Genomic DNA, 22198 nt, shown 5'->3' on the forward strand with positions numbered 1-22198 from the left:
TTTGTAGTTTCAAACAAAGATGACGCAGGAAAAGTGAACGTCCGGGCAATTTGCTACAGATCTATGAGGAAACACGAAAAACCTCACAGCCTTAGAGTCAGTTTAGCGTCAGTCTTGTTCAGGGGTTTTTATGTGGCTAGTGTAAATTCTGTTGAAAATTGTTCGTGATCATAATATATACTGGAAATCTACCAATTAACTAACAAGCTTTCACAGTAACGAGTTAGCTAGCTTACATTCACGCTATCAAGTAAGCTAGCTCACGTTAGCAAGTTACATAGTAAATGTATCGTAAACAATTTAATTCTTGCATTATCAGAGATTTCAGGTATCTAGCTCTCATGGAAACCCCTGACCATGGATGTGACGGTTGATGTTCTCTGTTCAGAGGTGTTCTGTTCCACCTAAACCTGTTCAGTGTTCATTTTTATACAAACATTTATTAAATGTACCATGGATGTTGATGTTCAACTTCTCTGTTCAGAGGTGTTCTGTTCCACCTAAACCTGTTCAGTGTTCATTTTTATACAAACATTTATTAAATGTTATTCAAGATGGTCATTATAGACTAGCTTATTGTCATGACCATTTAGGGTTATCTGATAAGCGATGTCTCATATATTAATATGTATATATTTTTTTGAAGATTAGCTTAGTGGATAGATCCCCTGTTGAGATGTGTGATGCTGAGTGTTCGTGTGTGGCTGGAACAGCACTATGCAATCATAATGTTGCACTGCTGTATCAAACTGCACACTATTCCCAGCTAAACCTTCGTGCAGTCCCTCCAGTTTTGAGTTGCACAGAGACAGAGCAAAGCTGGCACAAGCCAAGAATAATGGTAAGTCTCTGAGCGTTAAAAAATTACATTTCAAACATTTCATTAGACACATTTCATCATGTCACTTTTAAAATTTGTCTATTTTATTTCTTAGGGTGTGAAGCCAGGTCGAGTGAGTGACATGGTTGTTGTATCGGCCAAGCCAAAGCAGCAGACTGTTGCATGTGGCGTAAGGTAATGTTTTATTGTTTTTGCACAAAATAGTTTATTCAACAATGTAATATCGACTTAATGTATTTTACTTGCATGATTATTTCCTAATTTTAATGTAAATGTGATTTTAAATATTTTGCGGTTTTAATTCTGTCAGTGAGGGATGATGTCATGCCTTGTTTTATTTTTAGTTTTGACAGGAGTAATGTTTAAATCTTAATTTATTCTTTATACTCTAGTGACCTGTTGTGTTAAAAAACAGCAACTGAATTTTCATTCCTTATCCTTATTTTGTCCATCTATTTTTTTTCCAGGAGCACACTTTACAAAGCAGTGCAAGGAGACCTGCCTGATCAGGATGTTCTTAAAGTAGCAGATGTTTACAAAGACTTCTCAACAGAGATTGCACCACTCATTACCATGATGGCAATTAATGCTGACATTCCATTAGTTGAATCTTTTCTTGGAAAAGTCCAAGAAGGCAGTCCCATCTCCTTCCGACATCCACTGCCAGTGAGTCGGATAGTAATTTTTCATCCAGATGCCCCTCCTCCACCACTTCTACCCCTAGATGGCTACAGGCTTGAGCCTACCAGCTGCACGTTTGTATGCAGTCAACAACAACACTTACATCTGCAATCACTGGAGACTACATTGGACATGGCCAGAAAAATAGAGGCAGCCACAAGGGAACAGAGTGACTCTGTAGAATGGCACAGATTAAGAAAGACTCGGATCACCTCTTCTCGCTTCAGGGAGGTCTGCCATGTTCGTGGAAACAGCTCATCAGAACACCTTGCTGACCGAATTCGTAGAGGAACAGCACAGACAGCAGCAATGAAAAGGGGCCTTTCACTGGAACCTGTAGCCATTCAGGAGTACTGCAAATCAAAAAACATTAACTACTGGCCTTGTGGGTTTGTCATCCACCCTGATGCTCCCTGGTTAGGGTCGTCACCTGATGGTGTGGTCTTTGATCCAACTGAAAGAGCACCCTTTGGCCTGGTTGAAATAAAATGTCCGAATGCAAAAAGCTATGTTGATTGTACCTATCTAAAATTGCACTGTGGCAACATGAAATTAAAATCGCAGCACAGCTACTACTGGCAGGTCCAAGGACAGCTTTTGATCACAGGAATGGAATGGTGTGATTTTGTTGTTTTTGCAGAAGATGACATGTTGATTCAGCGTATTTACAGAGACAATGAAGTATTCAAAATCATTAGAGAGAAGGGAGATTACTTTTTTTATTATTATTACATGTAAACAATGTACAGTGAATGTTGCATAGTGTGCATTTATTATATTGAGATTATTTTATGTGACATAAATACTATTAAAATAATAACATTTGTACAATAAACTTTGTAACAAAACATTGAAAACTCATTTGAGGTGCACAGTGTTTTATATACAGACTACTACACAGGGTGACTAAAAGGTGGTCTTTATTTTAATTCCAGGGTGTTCAGTGCTGCTTCTATAGAGCTACTGCCCCACATGGTTCAGCTCCAACATTAAACATACCTTAACCAAGTAAACGATTTAGTGATTTTACAATTTAATGCAGATGGGCTTAATTGGGTTTGCAACTGAAATGTGCAAGACAGTGGTCCTCCAGAAGCAGGGCTGAACATTCCTGTAATAATTTTTAAAAGTTTGCCAGTTTAAATGTCAGTAAACACTTCATATTTTATTGATATTCTAAATGCAAAGATGGTTGTAAATTACTTTTTCATTTAGCATTTAACTGACCATGACTTTACCAGTGGTCCATTCTGGTAGTTGACCAGAAAGCAAGCTACACTAAATAGCTGGTCGATGCTTCCGCACACAGACAATGGTATGGGTTTGTCAAAGAGTTTGTTCTCTTTCACCCTCCGGATACACCTCTCAACATGTACCCTCAATCTTGCAATGGATTGTGTATGCTGGACATCCTCCCTGGACATCTGAGAATTTCTTGACCGGAAGGCAGGTCGGTACACCTTGCAAGGGACCAGATCATCTACTAAAAAGCCCTTGTCAACCATAATAGCTGTGTCTGAGGTAAGGCATTTGATTATTCCAGAAAGTTTAAAAATTTCCCGGTCGCTAATGGAGCCTGCGTAAAGCCCTGAAACAAAGGTAATGGCACCATGTGGTGCAATGCCAATCATGGCCTTCAGTGTAGTGTGCGATTTATATTGAGAAAACACCTCACTTTGAAGAAGTAGAGAGGAAGGTGTTTGGCAGTTTAATTCAGTGCAGTCCAGTATCACTTGAGTGTCGGGGAATGCAGAAAACTCTGGTGGTAACAAAGCTTTGACCTCTTCCTTTGGTATCCACAAGCGGATGGAGCCAAGCAGAATGTACAGAAAGTGTGACCATGTCACAATGATTCTGCTAGCTGTGGTGCGATGAATACCAAACCGCTCGCCTAGATCCCTGAGAGGCAGGCCCACAGAGAGGTGCATCAGAAACAGCAGTAGCTCATCTATGGGTGCAAGTTTCTGTGAAAATAATGTAAGATTTAGATACAGAATAACTTTGTGAGTACAAGTCACGACTATGCAACACATTTGATTTTAAACATTATTTTCACAATGATTACAATCTTTGACATGGTTTTACTCATCCGATATTAAACATATCAAAATTATACTTTCACAGAATGTTCTTTACACTATGTAGAATTATTTTATGTAGAAAACAGGAAATTTCAAAAACTTTAGCTGGGTTTGCATTAACGGGGTCACATAATACCTTATTGTATTGAGTATTGTGACCTACTATTTTACCACTATTTAGTTCCATACCGTTGTTCTTGTTTGGGTGAGTTCCTCAAAGTTGGCAACCTTGGCCCTGGTTATTCGCACCATCTTGGTTTTTGCAGCAGGCTCAATCAGTTCCCAAAATGCCATCAAATGCTTGTATGAGGCAAACCTAAGAATAAAATGATAGTTGATATGTAAATATATGGTCAGTCATAATCAAATTTGACAGACATTCATATCCATTTAATGATGTATAAACAATATCCTACAGTCAACATATATATCCCACAGTTAACATATATCCTACTGACAAATAGACGTGAATGAAAACGGGTTAATAAGGGTATCCAACATCAATAGAAACAAACCTTGTGTAAAAACGAATATTCTCGTCGGATCCAGCGATGCGTTGTAAACCAAAGCGACACTGCAACTGCATCGTTTCCAGTTGGTGTTGTAGTTCATCGACTTTCATTTGTAGCTCCTCGTAGCTCACAGCAAGTTCCCCTGCCATCTCTGATGTTACTAGAGTTACAGAGTAGTCGTGATCGTGGGCCGTTTGTATTTCATTCATCTCGGAGTCTGACGGAGATGTCTCAGGCGGGGGGCATCTTGGTCGACGATCCCAAACATTTTCTCTTGGGTTTGGTACAGTGTATTGGTTCCAGGCAAAAAGAGAAGGGACAGTTCCTTTCTTTAGTTTTCTAAGTATCCCGGTCGTTGAGACAAAATCTTCTCGTTTAAAATGTATACTGCACACTCTTGTGTTATTTGTAGGACTGAAATGGTCCCTGCGGATTTTTACTAACCACTGAGCACGAACTTCTATGTCTTTCGGGAACGAATGAAAACTAATCTCGGCATTGTAACGAGATGAATTTGCGCAGTGAGGTACACAACAGTGTAACTTTGATTTTTTTTCCTGTCGCTGATAGATTAATCTACTATTTTTTACCTTAAACACGCTCATGTTTGATCTCTTCACCTCTGTCCTGGCGGAGCTATTACGACCGGAAGTAAACACGCCCACAGACGCTGACCGGAAATCCAAAATGGCGGCTTCGTGCAACTAGCCTATTGTCATAAATAGCTCAAAGTTGTCATTGTAGCTCATTAAAGAAGGAACAATGTTTTTTAGATTTAATGGTGTTTAAGCACTTTGGCTGGATCATTTATGTAATTTCTGTTGTTATTTGGATTTTTTTTTATAAATGTCTGTTACACAGCTCTATGGCAATATTAAGGGCAAATCAGAATAGCAGGGTGATAATAACGTGTGAATCATTTATCAAAGAATATCCATTTTATTATCCTGCCTACTTTGGTCTCAAGTTAACTTGTCACCTACCCTACGAGTGGACTGTCCCAATAGCCCTAACCTGTGACACAAAAACTGATTGCTTTTATTGAAATGTTGTTAAAGGGCCAAAAGAGAGACAGATGCATGCTTAAAAATACATGCATACTCTGCACTCTGCATGCTAGTCTATATGGAACTGATGAGATTTATGCCACAGCACTAATTCAATAGACTTTATTAAGATCTGAGCTCTAGATATCAGTCTTCGGGCTTTGTTTAAATGATCCAGCAGTTCCTATTACAGTGTTACATGACTTTTGTGAACTTTAGTTTAAAAACTCGCCGCTTTAGTTCTGAGGCGAGACGCGTGGTGCTTAAATAATAAATACAATAAGGTGCAATAGTGAAGTCATTATGGTGGAATTAAATAGGGATTAGGGCTTATCTAAATCTAAGTCATCAGCCAAGAAATCTTAATTTTCGAACCCTCGTCCCTAAAGCACAGAATACATTAAAGGCTTCTCTCAGGAACATGTAACGTAATCAACGCTTCACTGCTGCGCTGCTTAATTTACGTGACTGTGACTACACTTCACTGTTTAATATGGGTGACAAACACATTCTTCATGAAAGAAAGATAAATATGTTTTTAGTTTATATAAATATAGGGTCAGTTAAAATATTCACAATTTATTCAAAAACATGAAGAATAAAATCCAGTAGTTTTGTATCGCAACTGACAAGTCACAAAGAAAAAAAATATCTAACCCTAAAGTACTTGAAACTTTACGCACTTAGTTTGTTTTTCTGAAAGTGACTCTTGACAAAAGATCAAATAAAGAAAAAATATTCTTAAAGTGTTATAATATTTTTTAGTAGGTATTATAAGTTATGTAATAATGAAATCTCTCTGGCAGCTCGACGGGACCGAGTGTTGAAAATGCAAAATGAAACACGTTTGCAAAATTTGTCAAAACGAATCCACACTACTTACTACATCGAACTGTAAACCGAGAAAAGTAATTTACAAGAGTACCGATGTGTCATAACAGCTTGTAAATCTGAATATTAATGATGTGATTACTGCAAAATCAAACTTTAAGGAAACACTGAAGTATTTTAGTGACTTTACAGAAAAGCTAATGAAGGTGACGATCACCTGCCCGTGCCCTCGGGCTGGAAACGTAAAAGTTTATTTCACAGTTGAAAAGATACTGTAATTTGTGCAAGGTGCATATCCCATTTTGAAGAGTCATGGATATATCACAGCACAGTTAAATCGTGTAAAGGAAATGTATTGAAAGCAGATGTTCCCGCTCTACCTATCAGATTAAAACAGATGACATGTCATATGAGCATGCATATTCATATAAGTGTCCATGCAGTTTTATTAAATAAGCTTCACTGTGCAAACACTGAAAGTGACTGCTGATATTAGGTTAACAGTTGTTCTTGTATGATTTACATGTACACAGAAAATGCTACGCTGTCGCTAGCCGATAAGCCAACATTTGTGACATACTTGTCAACAGAATAGTTTTTTAAGTAGAGCTAAGATGCAAAACCCTCCATACAAAAAGTGAATCTGACACGATTTTATTGTAAGTCAGACTCTTAAAGGGGCCATAGCATGAAAATCAGACTTTCCCATGTTTAAGTGCTATAATTGGGTCCCCATTGCTTCTATCAACCTCCAAAATGTGAAAAAGATCAACCCAGTAATTTAGTTTTCTTAAACCATTCTCTTCAAGCACGTGAAAAATTAGGTTATTGAAATTTGGCTCTCCTTATGATGTCACGAGGAGCTCTTATTATAATAATACCACCCCTTTATCTGCATTATCCAACCACAGCACTGCCATTTAGTGCAGAGAGAGAAAGAGAGAGAAAATAATTCACAGCGAAATTGAGTTTCAATTGCAACAAACCACCATCATTGTGATCAGTGTTTGCATTATCATCAGCTCATTTGCATTTTAAAGGACACACCCAAAACGGCACATTTTTGCACACACCTACAAAGTGTCAATTTTAACATGCTATAATAAATTATCTATAGGGTATTTTGAGCTAAAACTTCACATATGTGCTCTGGGAACACCAAAGATTTATTTGACATCTTAAAAAAATTATTGTGACATGTCCCCTTTAATGGACTTTGCATTAAGGCATTAAACGGATTTGAACTGAAAATATTGAATGAGCGCATAATACATGCAGAGAGCTTCCGGTTGATATCATTTTCTCATTTTTGATGGAAGTAGCGTTTAGCCGCTTTTGCATCTGAGTTCCCCATATGGTTAACAGGTAAACAGTTTATGTCCAGTAGGCTGTTTGCCATCAGTTACTAGCATAGCCACAAGTTAAAATATAAATGTTACTCTTTAACTGGTCAAAAGTTTACGCAGAAGTAAAGGGCAAAAGTAATAGTTCAAGTAAAAAAGTACTAGTTGTGATTATGGATGTGCAGTGCATGTCTTAGTTAGTGTGTATTGTTGCTTTATTTTTGCATTTGTCAAAAAAGATAAGACCCACCTCCCCCCAGCACCCCATTATTAAAAACATGTCCATGTGAATCAATTTAATTGCATCTTTTTTATTGTGCACCCACTGCTTTTAGATTGACATTGACATTGAACATGAAAAATAAAAGTATTCATAATTAAAGAGACAAGAAAATATGATGCCAGTGGAAACTTTTGAAAATGCATGACCCTGCCTGTAAAAACACAGCTAAAGTAATTTTACGGTTTGCTAAAATTAACCTACAGTGCGTAATGTAAATATCTTTCTGTGAAATATATTATTGATATTTTTAATATTGACTGAGTAAGGTTATGGCAAAGATTGAAATTAAAATGAAATTGATAATTGAAATCAGACTTTGATTCTTCTAGTCTCGTATTTTAATTGAAACTTTAGCCTGGATTTCACAGACCGGGTCAAACATTTGCATATTTTGCTTTATATATATGATATCCATTATATAGTGTGTATATATTAAAACAACCATGAAAATATCAAAGGGCTCCAGGTGCTTTTAATTTTCGTTGAGGTAAGCCAGGCAATAAAGTGTGGCTTGTGATGATAAGAGGAAAATGTATGGCCACATCAATCCAGTTACGAAAGCTAGTGGGGAGTTTTAAATATTTCATTTTCCGACACCAGAATGCCTTGTGCTTTCGGGTCCGGAGCATGCAAAGCCATTTCCTAGTGTGAAAGGATTGGCGTAGTCATTGGGTTTGTGTGTCTTGATACATGTACGCTGGGAAATTGGAAAGGTGGGGTTTAGAAACAGCTTATGGCTTTACAGAAACGCCGTCATCCGGGTCTCCGGCTGAATCTTCCACTTGAATACAGTTGGATTGAGTTACATGGATAATCTTACACGTGCTGTATCATCTTTGCCTGTTTCTTCATGTATGGAAATTTTTCATTTTAATTGACAGCATAAAAGAAGATTGCAAAGTATTTGTAATGTAATGAATGTAAGGTAAACATATAAGTGTTTAAACATAAACAACAGTGTCCTCATTTCCATCTAAAGGACCACAATGGTAACAAGCCTATGGGCTTTTTTGTGTTTTTATCCTTTTGAACTTGTTGTTGTTCAATAAATTATTCAATCAATCAATCAATCAATGTGATAAATAAGGTACAGTAAATAAAAAATTCAAATCTTTCAGTCTAACTTTGCCCTAACCAGTGTTGGGGCTAGTTACTCAAAAAAGTAATATATTACGTATTACATATTACTCTCAAAAATAGTAATGCCTTACTTTACTTTATTATTCCCTGGAAAAAGTAACTAGTTATATTACTAGTTATATTACTTAGTAATATATTAGTTTAAATAAATTAGTTTTTCTGGACAAGAATGTTTATTTGGGCAAGCCACGGCCAAGAAAATGCTGGCTTCCTTACCCGCTACCGGACGTGGGGCACAGCGTTCGGAGAAACATTAAAGAGTGTGCACTTCACCGTCAAGTTATTTTCCTTCCGTTGAACGTAATAAAATATGACTGAATCTCCACCCGTCGAAACTAGCTTTCTGTTGCTGGGAACCTTCCTCTGAAAAAGAGCTTGCCGTTGTTGACGCTTCCATTTTCCCGATCTGTCTTTGAGTGTGCCGCTGCCGCTCTGTGCTGCTGGCTGCCGGGTGTCGACCAATCGGTGATGGTAAATGATATCTCGTGCCAAACTTAGACCAATCACTGTTCCATTCACGCCCACCTCCCCTTCCCTTTTGTTCTCTGTGTTTTGTGCCTTGTGTGATGAAGGTGCTACTGGCGAATGTAACTCAAGTAACTAGCTCAGGAAAACTGTAATAATATTACCATTTTCAGACGGGTAATGCCTTACACTACTAGTTACTGAAAAAAGTAATATTATTACAGTAACTAGTTACTTTGTAACTAGTTACACCCAACACTGGCCCTAACCATTCGTGACTGACAGGAGGAGTGACATTGGGTTTGGTAGCACCACCAATTGAAATCTGACTGGTCTAAAATCACACATCATGTACCTATCAGATAAATATTAAAGAGCCAATATTATGCATATTTTTACAAGATGTAGGGCCCTATCATACACCCAGCACAATGAGTGACCCAAGTCTTTTTTGCTAGTTATCATTTTCACGTCCAGCGTCATACTGTTTAAATGGCAAATGCATTTGTGCACATTTGTGTGCCCATAGGCATGCTCGCTTGAAAAGAAAGAAAACTTTGAAAGAAAACTAAAAGTTTTAATCCAAAAAAAAACGTCTCGGGTTACGAATGTAACCATTGTTCCCCGAGAAGGGAACGAGACGCTGCGTCGCCGAAGCTACGCTATGGGAACGCCCTCTGCGTGATTGCGTCTGAAGCACGTATGTCAAATCAGTCCAATGGTCAAGTGACACGTCATAGGTGGGTGACGTGGGAACCAGGAAGCTATAAAAAGAGCACCCGGCAAGCCAACTTCAGCTAAATTGTGCCGAAGCAAGGCGAGACAGGGATGCAGGGAGTATGGCAGGGAGACGCAGCGTCTCGTTCCCTTCTCGGGGAACAATGGTTACATTCGTAACCCGAGACGTTCCCCTTCGAGGGAACTCGAGCTGCGTCGCCGAAGCTACGCTATGGGAACGATGTACCAAAACACCATACTACCAAATGCCTGTCTGTGTGTAAAAACGCGCACAGCTTAAGACATGAGCACCTGGGCTCCAGGCGTAGCACCAACATCTAACTCGTAAAACCGAACGAATGTGAGCGGAGAGGACCAGCCTGCCGCATCACAGACATCCTGCATTGAAGCCCCTAGCCACAAGGCCTTGGAGGCTGCCATACCCCGAGTAGAATGAGCCCTGACGGCGATAGGTGAAGGCCGTCCAGTGGTCTCATAAGCCAGAGAGATAGTCTCAACTATCCACTTACTGAGTGTCTGCTTGGTCGCCGGCAGGCCTTTCTTGGGCGAGCCAAAGCACACAAACAGTTGCTCAGACCTCCTCCACAAAGAAGATCTGTGAACGTAGGCATCCAGTGCTCGCACTGGACACACCAAGTTAAGCTTTTCCTGATTCCTATCCCTAAATGGGGGAGGACAGAGGGCCTGAAGTACGACAGGTCGTGGCACATTAGTCGGTACCTTAGGCACATAGCTGGGCCTTGGGTACAAGAAAGCCTTAACCATCCCCGGGGCAAATTCAAGGCACGTAGGGGAAACCGACAGGGCCTGAAGGTCACCCACTCTCCTCAGAGAAGTGACTGCCAACAGAAGTACTGTCTTAAGTGCCACAAACTTGACTGGAACGGTCTCAATGGGCTCAAACGGAGCCATGGACAGACCTTCCAGCACAACAGCCAGGTCCCAAGCTGGGACCCTGGGTCGGACTACAGGCCTCAGCCTCCGAGTGCCACGAAGGAAGCGAACCACCAGCGGGTCTCTCCCAAGGGATTGCCCGACCAAAGGAACATGGTAAGCCGAGATGGCCGCCACATACACCTTCAGTGTAGAAGGAGATAACCCTGCGGTGAACTTTTCCTGCAGAAACTCCAAGACTGTACCAATTGGGCAGTTCACAGGGTCATGCAGGTGTTTGCTGCACCAGGAAGTAAAAACTCTCCATTTAAAGGCATAAAGCTTCCTCGTGGAGGGAGCTCTGGAGTGAAGAATGGTCTCAGCAGCCTCAGCTGAGAGACCAGATTCTATCAGTCTGGCCCCCTCAGTGGCCAGACCCACAGTTTCCATAACTCTGGGCGGGGGTGAAGAATCGAGCCACCCGCCAGAGAGAGGAGATCCCTCCTGACGGGTATTTCCCAAGGTGAGCCGTCGAGGAGGGACACCAGGTCCGAGAACCATATTCGGTTCGGCCAGAGTGGGGCAACCAACAACAAGCGGACGTTGTTGCGACGAACCCTTTCCAGAACTCCCGGGAGCAGAGCAATCGGGGGAAAAGCGTACAGCCGTAGCCTCGGCCACGGCTGAACCATGGCATCCAGTCCCAGCGGTGCTGGAAGTGTGAGAGAAAACCATAGCGGACAGTGTGTCGTCTCTCTGGACGCAAACAGATCCACTTCCGCCTGGTAAAATCTCGTCCAGATGGACTCCACCACCTGAGGGTGGAGCCTCCACTCCCCGGGCCTCAGCCCCTGTCTCGACAGGACGTCTGCTCCCTGATTCAGACACCCGGGAATGTACACTGCTCTGAGGGACAGCAACTTCCCCTGTGTCCACAGAAGGATATGCCGCGCCAATTTGTACAAAGGGCGTGAACGCAAACCCCCCTGGTGGTTGATGTACGCGACTACCGACGTGTTGTCTGTCCGGACTAACACGTGATGGCCCCGCAGGTGAGGGATGAAACATCTCAGGGCGTAGAACACTGCCATCATCTCTAGGCAATTTATGTGCCAGCTGAGCTGTCTGGCCCCCCATAATCCATGAGCCAGATGGCTCCCCATAGTTGCTCCCCAGCCTGTGAGGGAAGCATCCGTTGTCAGCGTAACTCGACGGAACTGAGCCACCAACATCAGTCCTTGGGAGAGAAACCATGGTCTCTTCCAAAGATCTAAGGCACGAAGACATCTGCGCGTGACCTTGATCAGACGGAACGGGTTGCCCCTCGGGGAAAACCCTTTGGTTTTGAGCCACCACTGTAGCGGTCTCATGTGAAGCAGCCCAAGGGGTATCACATTGGACGCTGCTGCCATGAGCCCCAACAACCTCTGAAATTGTTTTACAGTGTGTGACTGGCCTAACTTCACTCTGTCTACAGCCAAAAGAATGGATTCCACACGAGCAGGGGACAGATGTGCCTGCATTGTTGTTGAATCCCATATAACGCCAAGAAAAGCTGTCCTCTGTACTGGAGAGAGCATGCTTTTCTTTGCATTTAGCCTTAACCCCAGTTCTCTCATGTGGGTCAGCACAGCATCTCGATGCTGCGCTGCCATACTCTCTGATTGGGCTAAAATTAGCCAATCGTCTATGTAGTTTAAGACACGGATGCCCCCTGAGTCGTAATGGAGCCAGCGCTGCATCCATGCACTTTGTAAATGTACGGGGTGAGAGAGATAGACCGAAAGGGAGAACCCGATATTGGTAAGCCACGCCCCCGAAGGCGAACCTCAGGAATCTCCTGTGTTGCGGGAGGATAGATATGTGAAAATACGCGTCTTTTAGATCTATCGTCACAAACCAGTCCTCGGATCTGATTTGTGTGACGATCTGCTTTATAGTTAACATCTTGAACTTTAGTTTTGCAACAGACCGGTTCAGATGACGTAGATCTAAAATCGGACGTAACCCCCCGTCTTTCTTTGGAACTATGAAATAGCGGCTGTAAAACCCTGACTCCCTGTTGTGAGGAGGAACACATTCTATGGCTTCCTTGCACAAGAGAGTTTCTACTTCTTGTTCCATTGTTAGAGTCTGCCCAGCACCCACTATGGTAGATAACACGCCGTTGAATTGGGGTGGCTGGTTGCAAAACTGAATTTTGTAGCCCTTTTCTATTATTTGCAGAACCCACTGAGACACGTTTGGCAGGAGTTTCCACGCTGCCAAATTTTCTATAAGGGGTACCAGCCTCTCGAGACTGGCTTTTTGTGTACTGCTTAAACTTTTCCCGGTGCCCTGAACCAAACTGGCAGGGTTCAACCTGGGTGATATTAATGCCTCCCTCCTCGGAGAGAGGTGTTGCGTGCCCCGTGCACGAGGCACACAAGAATATGAAGCCACTGTACCCCGAAACACACACTGCGGCGGGGTTAACACACTGGCATCCCGAGGGCATCGAGGAGAGACGGGCACCGTGTTGTGAGGTGACTGCCGGCTCTCCCCGATTGGGGGCTGCCCTCGGAAATATGACACTACGTCCCTCAGGACTTCTTTTTAGCCGACGCCTTCCTCGCCATAATAACAGCCCTCAGGTCTGTTTTCTGCTTGGATGATGTCTGAGTGCGACCGCCCGAACCCCAGTTTTTTTGAGGGGGACCACGAGTGGCAACACTATGCTTTTGCGATGCTCTATATGATGTCGATGGCTGCTCCCGCCCAGCAGCCCTATAATCAAGAGCACGGCGGGGGAGATAGCGTTCGAACGCCGCCGACTGCTTACGAGCCTCCGCAAATCTCTCGACGACAGTATTAACGGCGTCGCCGAAGAGACCGGAGGGCGCAACGGGCGCGTCTAAGAGAAAAGCCCTATCTGAGGTTTTAAGCTCAGACAGATTAAGCCATAAATGGCGTTCCGTGGCTACAAGAGCTCCCATCGATCTACCCACGGCTTTCGCAGTTTCTTTAATCGCCCTGAGTGACACATCAGTGACTCGACGAAGCTCTTTAAATACATCAGACGTACCCCCCGCCTCGGTATCTAAATCTTTAAGCAGTTCTGCTTGGTACGCCTGTAAGACAGCTAGGGTATGCAGTGAATCCCCAGCCTGCCCTGCAGACTTATAAGCTTTACCCACTAAAAATGAGGTTAACCTAACCGGTTTCGTGGGAAGCGAAGGCGATTTTAATGATGACGCCGCAGCGGGGGAGAGATAGCTCGCAAGCGTCTGCTCCACCCGGGGCATCGTTAAATATCCGTGCTCACCCATCCCCACAATGTTGGAATACATGGTGGCGTGAGGGGTATGAACACGGGCTGAATACGGAGCTTTCCATGATCTCGACAGCTCGCTGTGGAGATCAGGAAAGAAAGGCATGTTGCGCCGCGAAGGTTGAGGTTTCTGTTTTAAAAAGCGCTCATCTAACATACTCTGAGGACGCGCGCTCTGTGTCTCCGCCGGCCAGTCTAATTTTAAGCGAGCCACGGCATTAGTGACAACCTCCATCAAATCATCGAACGCGGGGGACGAATGAGAAGGCTCCTCAGCGTCCACCACGTCCACAGACATAATATCGACTTCCTCAGACGACGATAAATGCAAATCTGGGCTCCCGCCCTGGGCGGAAGAAACCGCAGCGCGTGCTTCCGAATCCAGAGACGGGGCACTAGATCCCGCGGGTGAAGGCTGAGAAAGGGGAAGACCCGTCTCAAGCTCGTCCGCGAGATCTAGTTGTGATCCCCACGATCGCAGCTTCCGCTCTGCCTCGGCAGCAGCGGGGCCAGAACCGTGGGGAACACGCGGCTCACCACCCTCCTCGAAGAGTGCGAGCCGCGAGCGCAACGTACGGAGCGGCATCCTTTCACAATGTGCACAACCACCCCTCTCAAGAGATGATCGTGCGTGTTGTGCCCCGAGGCACATAACACAGAGACGATGTGAGTCCTCGCTCGTAATGAAACGAGGACACGGGGAAGCACACTCCTTAAAACTTTGTTTGGACTTAGACATGATAATAACACACTCGCTTGCTGAGGCACAAAGAGCTGAAGTTGGCTTGCCGGGTGCTCTTTTTATAGCTTCCTGGTTCCCACGTCACCCGCCTATGACGTGTCACTTGACCATTGGACTGATTTGACATACGTGCTTCAGACGCAATCACGCAGAGGGCGTTCCCATAGCGTAGCTTCGGCGACGCAGCTCGAGTTCCCTCGAAGGGGAACCAACAATTTCAATACAAATAAAAAACATTGCAATTTTTAACATCAGTCTTAAACTGGTGGTCTTCTTTCTTTGTTTTTCAGTTTACAAATTTCGGCATCTAAATAGGGAATCGGCATGGCACGAGCGCAACTGGCTTTTAAAGGGGATGGGAGGTGAGGAGAGGGAGGTTTATTGCACGTTATTCCCAAAAGAGACTCATTACTCATTATGAGAATAGGAACAACCCTATTAGACTGTACACTTAGCGCACAATTTTTTTTTCCCATTGTTAAATTAGCAAAAGTGGATTCGGAGACACACCTTTAGACTGTGTGCTGTGCGCTTTAGACTATGTGCTTAGAAGTTAAAATAGGGCCCGTAATATACGTTTCAGGTATGCGCGAAATGTCCCTAAAAAGTATTGTTTTGTGTGTGTATCTTTGAAAGCAAATGAGCTACCACTTCTCACTCACTTACCAACAGACAGGGATCGCTTTTGATTACAAATAGATCTGATGCCTGTGAATAAGACAATAGTATATTTAGCCTCATTAGCGCTACAACATGCTAGCAAACACATTTAGGAAAAAAAATATTTTTAAATTACCCAGTCCGTCCGTGGCTGTGGGCAGGGTTTTATCAATGTGACATCACATTAACAAGATAATCAAAATGGCATGTCTAATGAGAATGTTCTGCTTTAATGGGGAATATAAAAGAAAGAGTGGGTGGATTATAACATAGTAGGCTTGTTGTGTCCACACAATGCCAACAAACATCTTGTAAAAGTGGATTTAGCATATTATGGGTCCTTTAAATATGTTCTGATCCAATGTTTTTCTCTTTCTGTGTGGATAGGGCAAACGTCAAACCTATTTGATGTGGATGCCAAAAAGCAACGTTCTCTGATGACGGCAATTCTGAAATAAAAGTAAATTATGTTTTTTGTTTTTTTTTAAGTGTATAAATTCCGAATGGCATATATATCATATATATATATATATATATATATATATATATATATATATATATATATATATATATATATATAATACACAGTGATATTGCAGATTATACAAATGCGAAAATGATAGTCTGTTGGTTTGTTATTGGGCTATTGCAAAACATTTATGACACCCGAGAAGATATCATAAATTTACCAGTGCCTGATAAAAGTTTTACATGGTTTATTTTCCATGCCTGCCTCCCTTACATCACTCAGCTTGGTCAATAGTGAAGAGCTTGTGGATGTGTGCTTATTTTTGTTTTGATTTTGATTTTATGTCCTATAGACGCCACCGTTTTACTCATCAAGTAACTAAAAAACATACGTATGAATCAAAACAGCCATCACTCAGTTATGAACTTCATTATTTTTGGCAATAGTGATGAGGGCAGGTAACACCTTGCCAGATCTGTTTTGCCTGGCATGTTATTAATGTGAGCGCTTGCCTAATTAATCGCTAATCAAGTCGCACTGTCTACCCTTAATGTAGCGAAGTACAAGCTTCCTGTTGACAATGAATCGCACTCTGTGATTGGTCTCTCAGTGGGAGCTTTAACAAACAATAATTAGATTACGGTTTCCTCGAAAGGCCTTCAGAATTGATTTGTTGCCACCCAAGTATAAGAGCTCTTATATTTTATGGTATGCAGCTCTGTCTCTTGGGACGGGCATGTGTTGCCTTTCGTCACGTACTTCACCCCGAGAGGCTTCTTCGAGGCAGGTGCTACGGCAGCGAAGGCAAATATTTGCATCAGTTCATATTAAAGGCATTTCTAATACATGTCGACGCATACTAAAGGCATGCATGCTAGAGTCGACGTTTGTCAGCTTGTCAAGGTGGCGATGCATGCTCTGTCAGGTACACATATAGTAAAAAAAAATACATTTCTGACGCTGTGCAATGTTGTCTTAAAGTGAACTCGTGAAGTTCAAAGGCAGCTATTCCCGAAACATATTAGTATGACCAACAACCTCCCTTGTTTGCAAGTCAATTCACAGTTTGTCACTTACATGTACTCAAAATACATCCGCACTCGCTCAGTCACTCACAGTTTATGTTATTAAATCCTCCATGGGGTCTTCAGAGCTCTGGTACGTTTCTTGGTTGGCAAGTCAGGGAAGATAAACTTACGTCACATGCTCTTAAAGGACATTCGTACAACGTCTGTTATGATGAATCACATCTCACTTTGTTTGTCTGGCAAATGTCAGTATAAAATTGTATAAATGTCAGGCTGACAACACTGTTGAAAGTTACTTTAAAAACTGTTGTTTGCCACGCTACTCATCATATAAAGTAATACGATTATTTAAGATAGCACTTGTATAAAATAGATAAACTAAGAAGTGAAAAATATTTTGTTATGCTACTTAATGAAAAGTTTCAGTGTCTTGAAAATATCGCTTTAGTAACTTTAGTAGCTTTACTGCTTTACAGAGTAGTTCCCTAGCACTATTTGTCCAACAATTGTAAAACCTTGTGTTAAAGATATAGTTCACCCGAAAATGAAAAATCTTTTACTCACACTCATGCTCTTAAAAACCTGTATGAGCTTCTTTATTCTGTTGAATCTTTAAATCTAGCAAGTAATATTGCGTGAGGGATGTGTTGCGAACACACGCTTCGCGTTTGGTGTGTACACCTTATAATACTCACCAGAAGCAAATTAAACTATTTGTGCAGGTAAATTACATACAAAGTCAATGCTAAGATGCAAATAGACGGGAATTCGCACAGGGCGATGCAAATGATGCAAATTGTGTTTCGTGACTGGCGCGAAATATTCGCCTCAAACGCGTCTTACGTGCAAGTTGAAAAAATGCAACTCAAGGAAAAAATTCACCTGACCAGCAAGTTATATTAAGCAAGGAATGTGATGCAAATATACTACATATACAAATACACCATTATAGCGCGTACTCACCAGAAGCAATTTGAACAATTTGCGCAAGTAGATTACATACAAAGTCAATGCAAAGACACAAATAGATGCAAGTTTGTATGGGGTGATGTGAATGATGCAAATTGGATGGCGCAATTGCAGCCAACACACGCTTTTCGCCTCAAACGCAAACCAGATGTTAAATATCATCGTAATTTTGAGCGAGGAATGCAATGCGAATACACGCTTGGCATATGGTGTGTATGACCCCATTTTGATGCGTACTTACCAGAAGCTTATTAACCTATTTCCACAAGTGAATGACATACAAATGCAAAGACGTAAATAGATGCGAATTTGCACTGGGCACTGCGAATTACGCAAATTGGGTGGCGCGACTGCAGTGAACGTGTTATTAGCCAACAACATGTCTTCTGTGAAATTAAAAAGAATTTAACATGAGCGAAAAATTTGTCTGAGCTGATGTTAAATCCCGCGAGTAATATCGAGCGAGGAATGCAATGCGAATACACCCTTTGCATTTGGTGTGTTTTATAGGACGTACTCACTCGAAGCGAAGCGAACATTTTGCGCAAGTACATTACATACAAAGTCAATGCAAAGACTCGAAGAGATGCAAATTTACGTGGGCGATGTGAATGATTGGAAATACAATTGCAGCGAACATGCGCTATTTGCCTCAAATGCGTTGTCTGCACAAACTTAAAATATTCAACTCAAGCAGAAAATTTGCATGATGCAAAGTTAAATCCCGCGAGTAATCTAAAACGAGGAATACGATGCTTCGCTTCTGGTGTGTTTGCAGCATTATGCTGAGTTTACACCAACCGCATTTCAGGCGTCAAAATTGCGTCTACCGTGCGTGGTTTGCCGCTTGAACAATTTGGATGCATCCGCGCGTGTAGAGCGGAGTAGACGCCCGGAAAAAGCAAGCATTTGATGTGCGTCAGAGGCAAACTCCGCTTCTTGTGGGAGGGGCAAGTGCTATGCTGTTGTCTGCTTGCAAGATGACTGATGTTGATTGTGCATTTATCGAAAGTTACCAGTTTGTATTTGGTAACCTTACTATAGGGGGGAAATAAACGACGCGGGTCGATAAACGTCACGTGACTCAAAAGTGGAGTGTGTATTACAACTTACCAGGTTGCCCAGTATCCTCACTGACACTCTTCCAAGCGAGGTCCTTTTTTTCCTGTCTCCTCTATAGAAATAAGAACTTGTGTCGTATAGCTCCTGGTGACTGCTTACGGACAATATCAAGCGTTCGTTGAATGAGTGACTCTGTGCGGGGCTGCCACCACAGCAGCAAGCAGGCTCCTGATTGGTTAACGTGGCACGAAATTCCGGCAAAGTTCAAATTTTTCAACTCGGGCGTCAGCTGCTAATTCTCGTGAACCACAAAATGCACAAAAAACACATTTGCGTGTACCGCGCACAATGCTCAATTCGCGTCCTTTGCGCGAGCTAGACGCGCAAATGAGGCAAGACGTCCACACAGGCATCTTCGCATTGACTTAACATTGGAATCACTCGCGCTTCACGCCTCTACCGCGGTTGGTGTAAATGCAGCATTAGGCTACTTCGATGTTATTGTAACATTTGGGACGAGGGACTGTTACATTTCATCCTTAAGTATATCATGAATACAACTATTTAGGGTATATGTATAGACATGTTTTATACTGTAGTAATAAACATTATATTCTGATACTCTAAATTTCTAATCATACGCAATATTGTTAGCAAATTATTTTACTGACCAGCCAGCATAGTACAAAGCAAGCGTTATAAATACAGGTCACCGAGGTTTATGTATTGGCTTGTAAAGATTAATCACAAAATGCAATTTAACAAGGTTCCCTGCATGAATGCGTTTTATTTTTTTATTTTTATTTTTTCATTTTATAGCGAGGGCCTGAGTCTCACAGCTTGAGAGCAAGCAGATATATGATGTTAATAAAACAGCTATCCATTCTGCCAGTTAATTAGTCATAAGCTTTTGACTGTAGACTGTTATTGATATTTGATACCATTTGACATTTTACTCTGGTGCTGGACCTGAAATATATTATGTTTACAGTTACTTTTATTCCAGACAAGATCTGAATGTTCTCGCAGAAGTCATTCGATATAAACGTGTGCGTTTCTTAGGGCCGTACAGTAATTATTGACAAAGACTATCAGGTCAAACGGTTCTCTGTGTTTTCGTGAAATGATGGATCAGCCAGTTGCTTATATTTCCAGCTCGGTGACTTTGATCATACATCTGCCAGGAGGAGGCTGTGATTTTCTTAAGAGTGCCTTTTATCTATATTTAGAGACATGCTTTAATGTTTTTTCTCTTGTATAGTGGCTCCTGCGGGAAATATCAAAATATCACACGTTTAATATAACGAAAGCGTGCACTTTGAACTGCAGGGTAAACCAAGTTGAATCTGCCTAAGTTGCTCTTTCATAGCTCAGGAGATTTCTTTTAGCTGTGTTTAAATAATAAAAAAAAAAACGTAATTTGATTTGTTTCTCCTAAATATATTGAAGAAAAATTAAAATAGAAAAACAGTTTGCTAAATGCATTAGGAGTATGGAATTATGAGTACTAATTCAGTGCGTACTGTCGCGTACAGTGCATACTTTTTTAAACACAGGGATAGAGAAACAAACCAATAAGGTGTGATCATCATGGGGGTCTGGGAAGTCTGCCAGAAAGAATCAAAATGTCCTCCAACGTCCCCAAAATTCCCCTCAAGGACTTTTCCCAATAAAGCAGCAATACGAAAGCGTAAGATTCCGGTCCGCACCGTTGAAGATCATGAGAAGTAAATGTTAGATTTGAACTTTCTAAGATGTTCTGCAGCCAACAAATTGGCCTTAACCAGACCAATGTGATTCAGCGTTGGTCCAAAACTACCGGAGGAAATAGGTCAGCACACTGCTGTCGGTCTGCAAGTGTCTTTGTGAAAATTCAAATCAAAGATTCTGCAAGACCATAACCTCAAGACAATAAGTAAGGTCCAGTGCACCATAAAATTGAGCCTTAAGCAACATCCAGGTGCCTGGACATACATTTGAACACTTTTCTTTTGACAACTACATATCAAGCCACATCAGACCATGCAGTGAAGTATTTTTTCTTATCTAAGTGCAGACAAGCATGCACATACCCGCTTTTTATATAAATCCACAGTGGAGGTGGTACAAGAGTTCTTTTATATAAAACCTTGCCTCCTTAAAGTTACACACAGAGGGTAAATCTTTTATATACACAAAAGTTGTAGAGTTGTGAAAAGGAAATTCTCTGAATTTGAAAATGTCCTTAAACGACACTAATGTGATTCAGTCCAACATGACTGAGAATGTCTACTGTACCTGGACACAGCTATGTGTGCTCATTTATCTCAATGCCAGTTACTCGGATAACACAAGCACACAAATCCATTATGCAGCATTCAAGGTGTCATCCGTTCTGGTGGGTGGAGATCTGTTTTTGTGAGTTTGGTTATCTGAACAATACAGTAAATGCAATGTGAATACGTTGTCCAATTGGCTAATAGCACCAAAAGAACCCCTACAGGTCTGGACCCTCAGCTGAGAATCCTCAACTGTGATGTATAACTGCGCGTTCACACCGGCGATGGCAAAAGCGTCAAAGTGTCCGGAAGTCATTCATTTTTTAATGAGAGTTGGCACAAGCAGCGGCCCGTGTTGGAAGGTGTTAGGATCAAGAATAGCTGAATTTAGCTCAATTTTATGGTAATGAGCTATGACGCAGTTTAGCGGCATCCAATCGGAAGGCGGAAACCAATAGAAGTCCTTTGCAGCTTGCCGTTTGAGAGGATTTCAGACAATGCATTGAATCTTCAGTGCATCCATACATTTTTTTATAGCGTTATTGGCAGAGCAGCAGCAGACACAGAAACCCATAAAAAATCATAGATGAGATCTCAGTTGTTTCTCCTAGACATCAATGAGACTAAATGGAGAGCAAATGGAAACTGGAAGTCTCCTGCATCAGCATCTCCTGAAAAAAAATGAATAAATGAAATTAAATGTAAAATGTATAATTTCTTCTGATTAAACATATTTTTATATGCTGCTTAAAAAGCCCTTCAAGCAGCACTAATAAACTGTAATACAATCAATGTTTTAGATTTATATCTATGGCAGATTTTTTAGTTGGCAAAAGTCACCACCTTAACCGTAACTTTTCAAGTTC

General features: G+C 41.8%; 1 protein-coding gene across 1 annotated transcript; it reads right to left on the minus strand.

Annotated features, from left to right (window-relative positions):
- Positions 1–2733: 2733 nt before the first annotated feature.
- On the minus strand, positions 2734–4457 carry LOC135735463 (uncharacterized). The gene is made up of 3 exons (XM_065253885.2): positions 4119–4457; positions 3793–3919; positions 2734–3486 (listed from the first exon to the last, which is right to left on the minus strand). The coding sequence occupies exons 1-3, from the start codon at positions 4322–4324 to the stop codon at positions 2734–2736; spliced, it is 1086 nt and encodes a 361-aa protein (XP_065109957.1). The 5' UTR covers positions 4325–4457.
- Between the last annotated feature and the right edge of the window lie 17741 nt (positions 4458–22198).

This window comes from Paramisgurnus dabryanus, chromosome 4, assembly GCF_030506205.2.
Source record: "Paramisgurnus dabryanus chromosome 4, PD_genome_1.1, whole genome shotgun sequence".
Classification (NCBI taxonomy): domain Eukaryota; kingdom Metazoa; phylum Chordata; class Actinopteri; order Cypriniformes; family Cobitidae; genus Paramisgurnus; species Paramisgurnus dabryanus.

Excerpts from the sequence above, each read along its gene's own strand:
- LOC135735463 (XM_065253885.2), bottom strand. The coding sequence starts at position 4,324 with ATGAATGAAATACAAACGGCCCACGATCACGACTACTCTGTAACTCTA. Across the intron at positions 3,920-4,118 it reads AATATTCGTTTTTACACAAG|GTTTGCCTCATACAAGCATT; the intron begins GTTTGTTTCTAT and ends TTTTATTCTTAG. Across the intron at positions 3,487-3,792 it reads TCACCCAAACAAGAACAACG|AAACTTGCACCCATAGATGA; the intron begins GTATGGAACTAA and ends TTATTTTCACAG.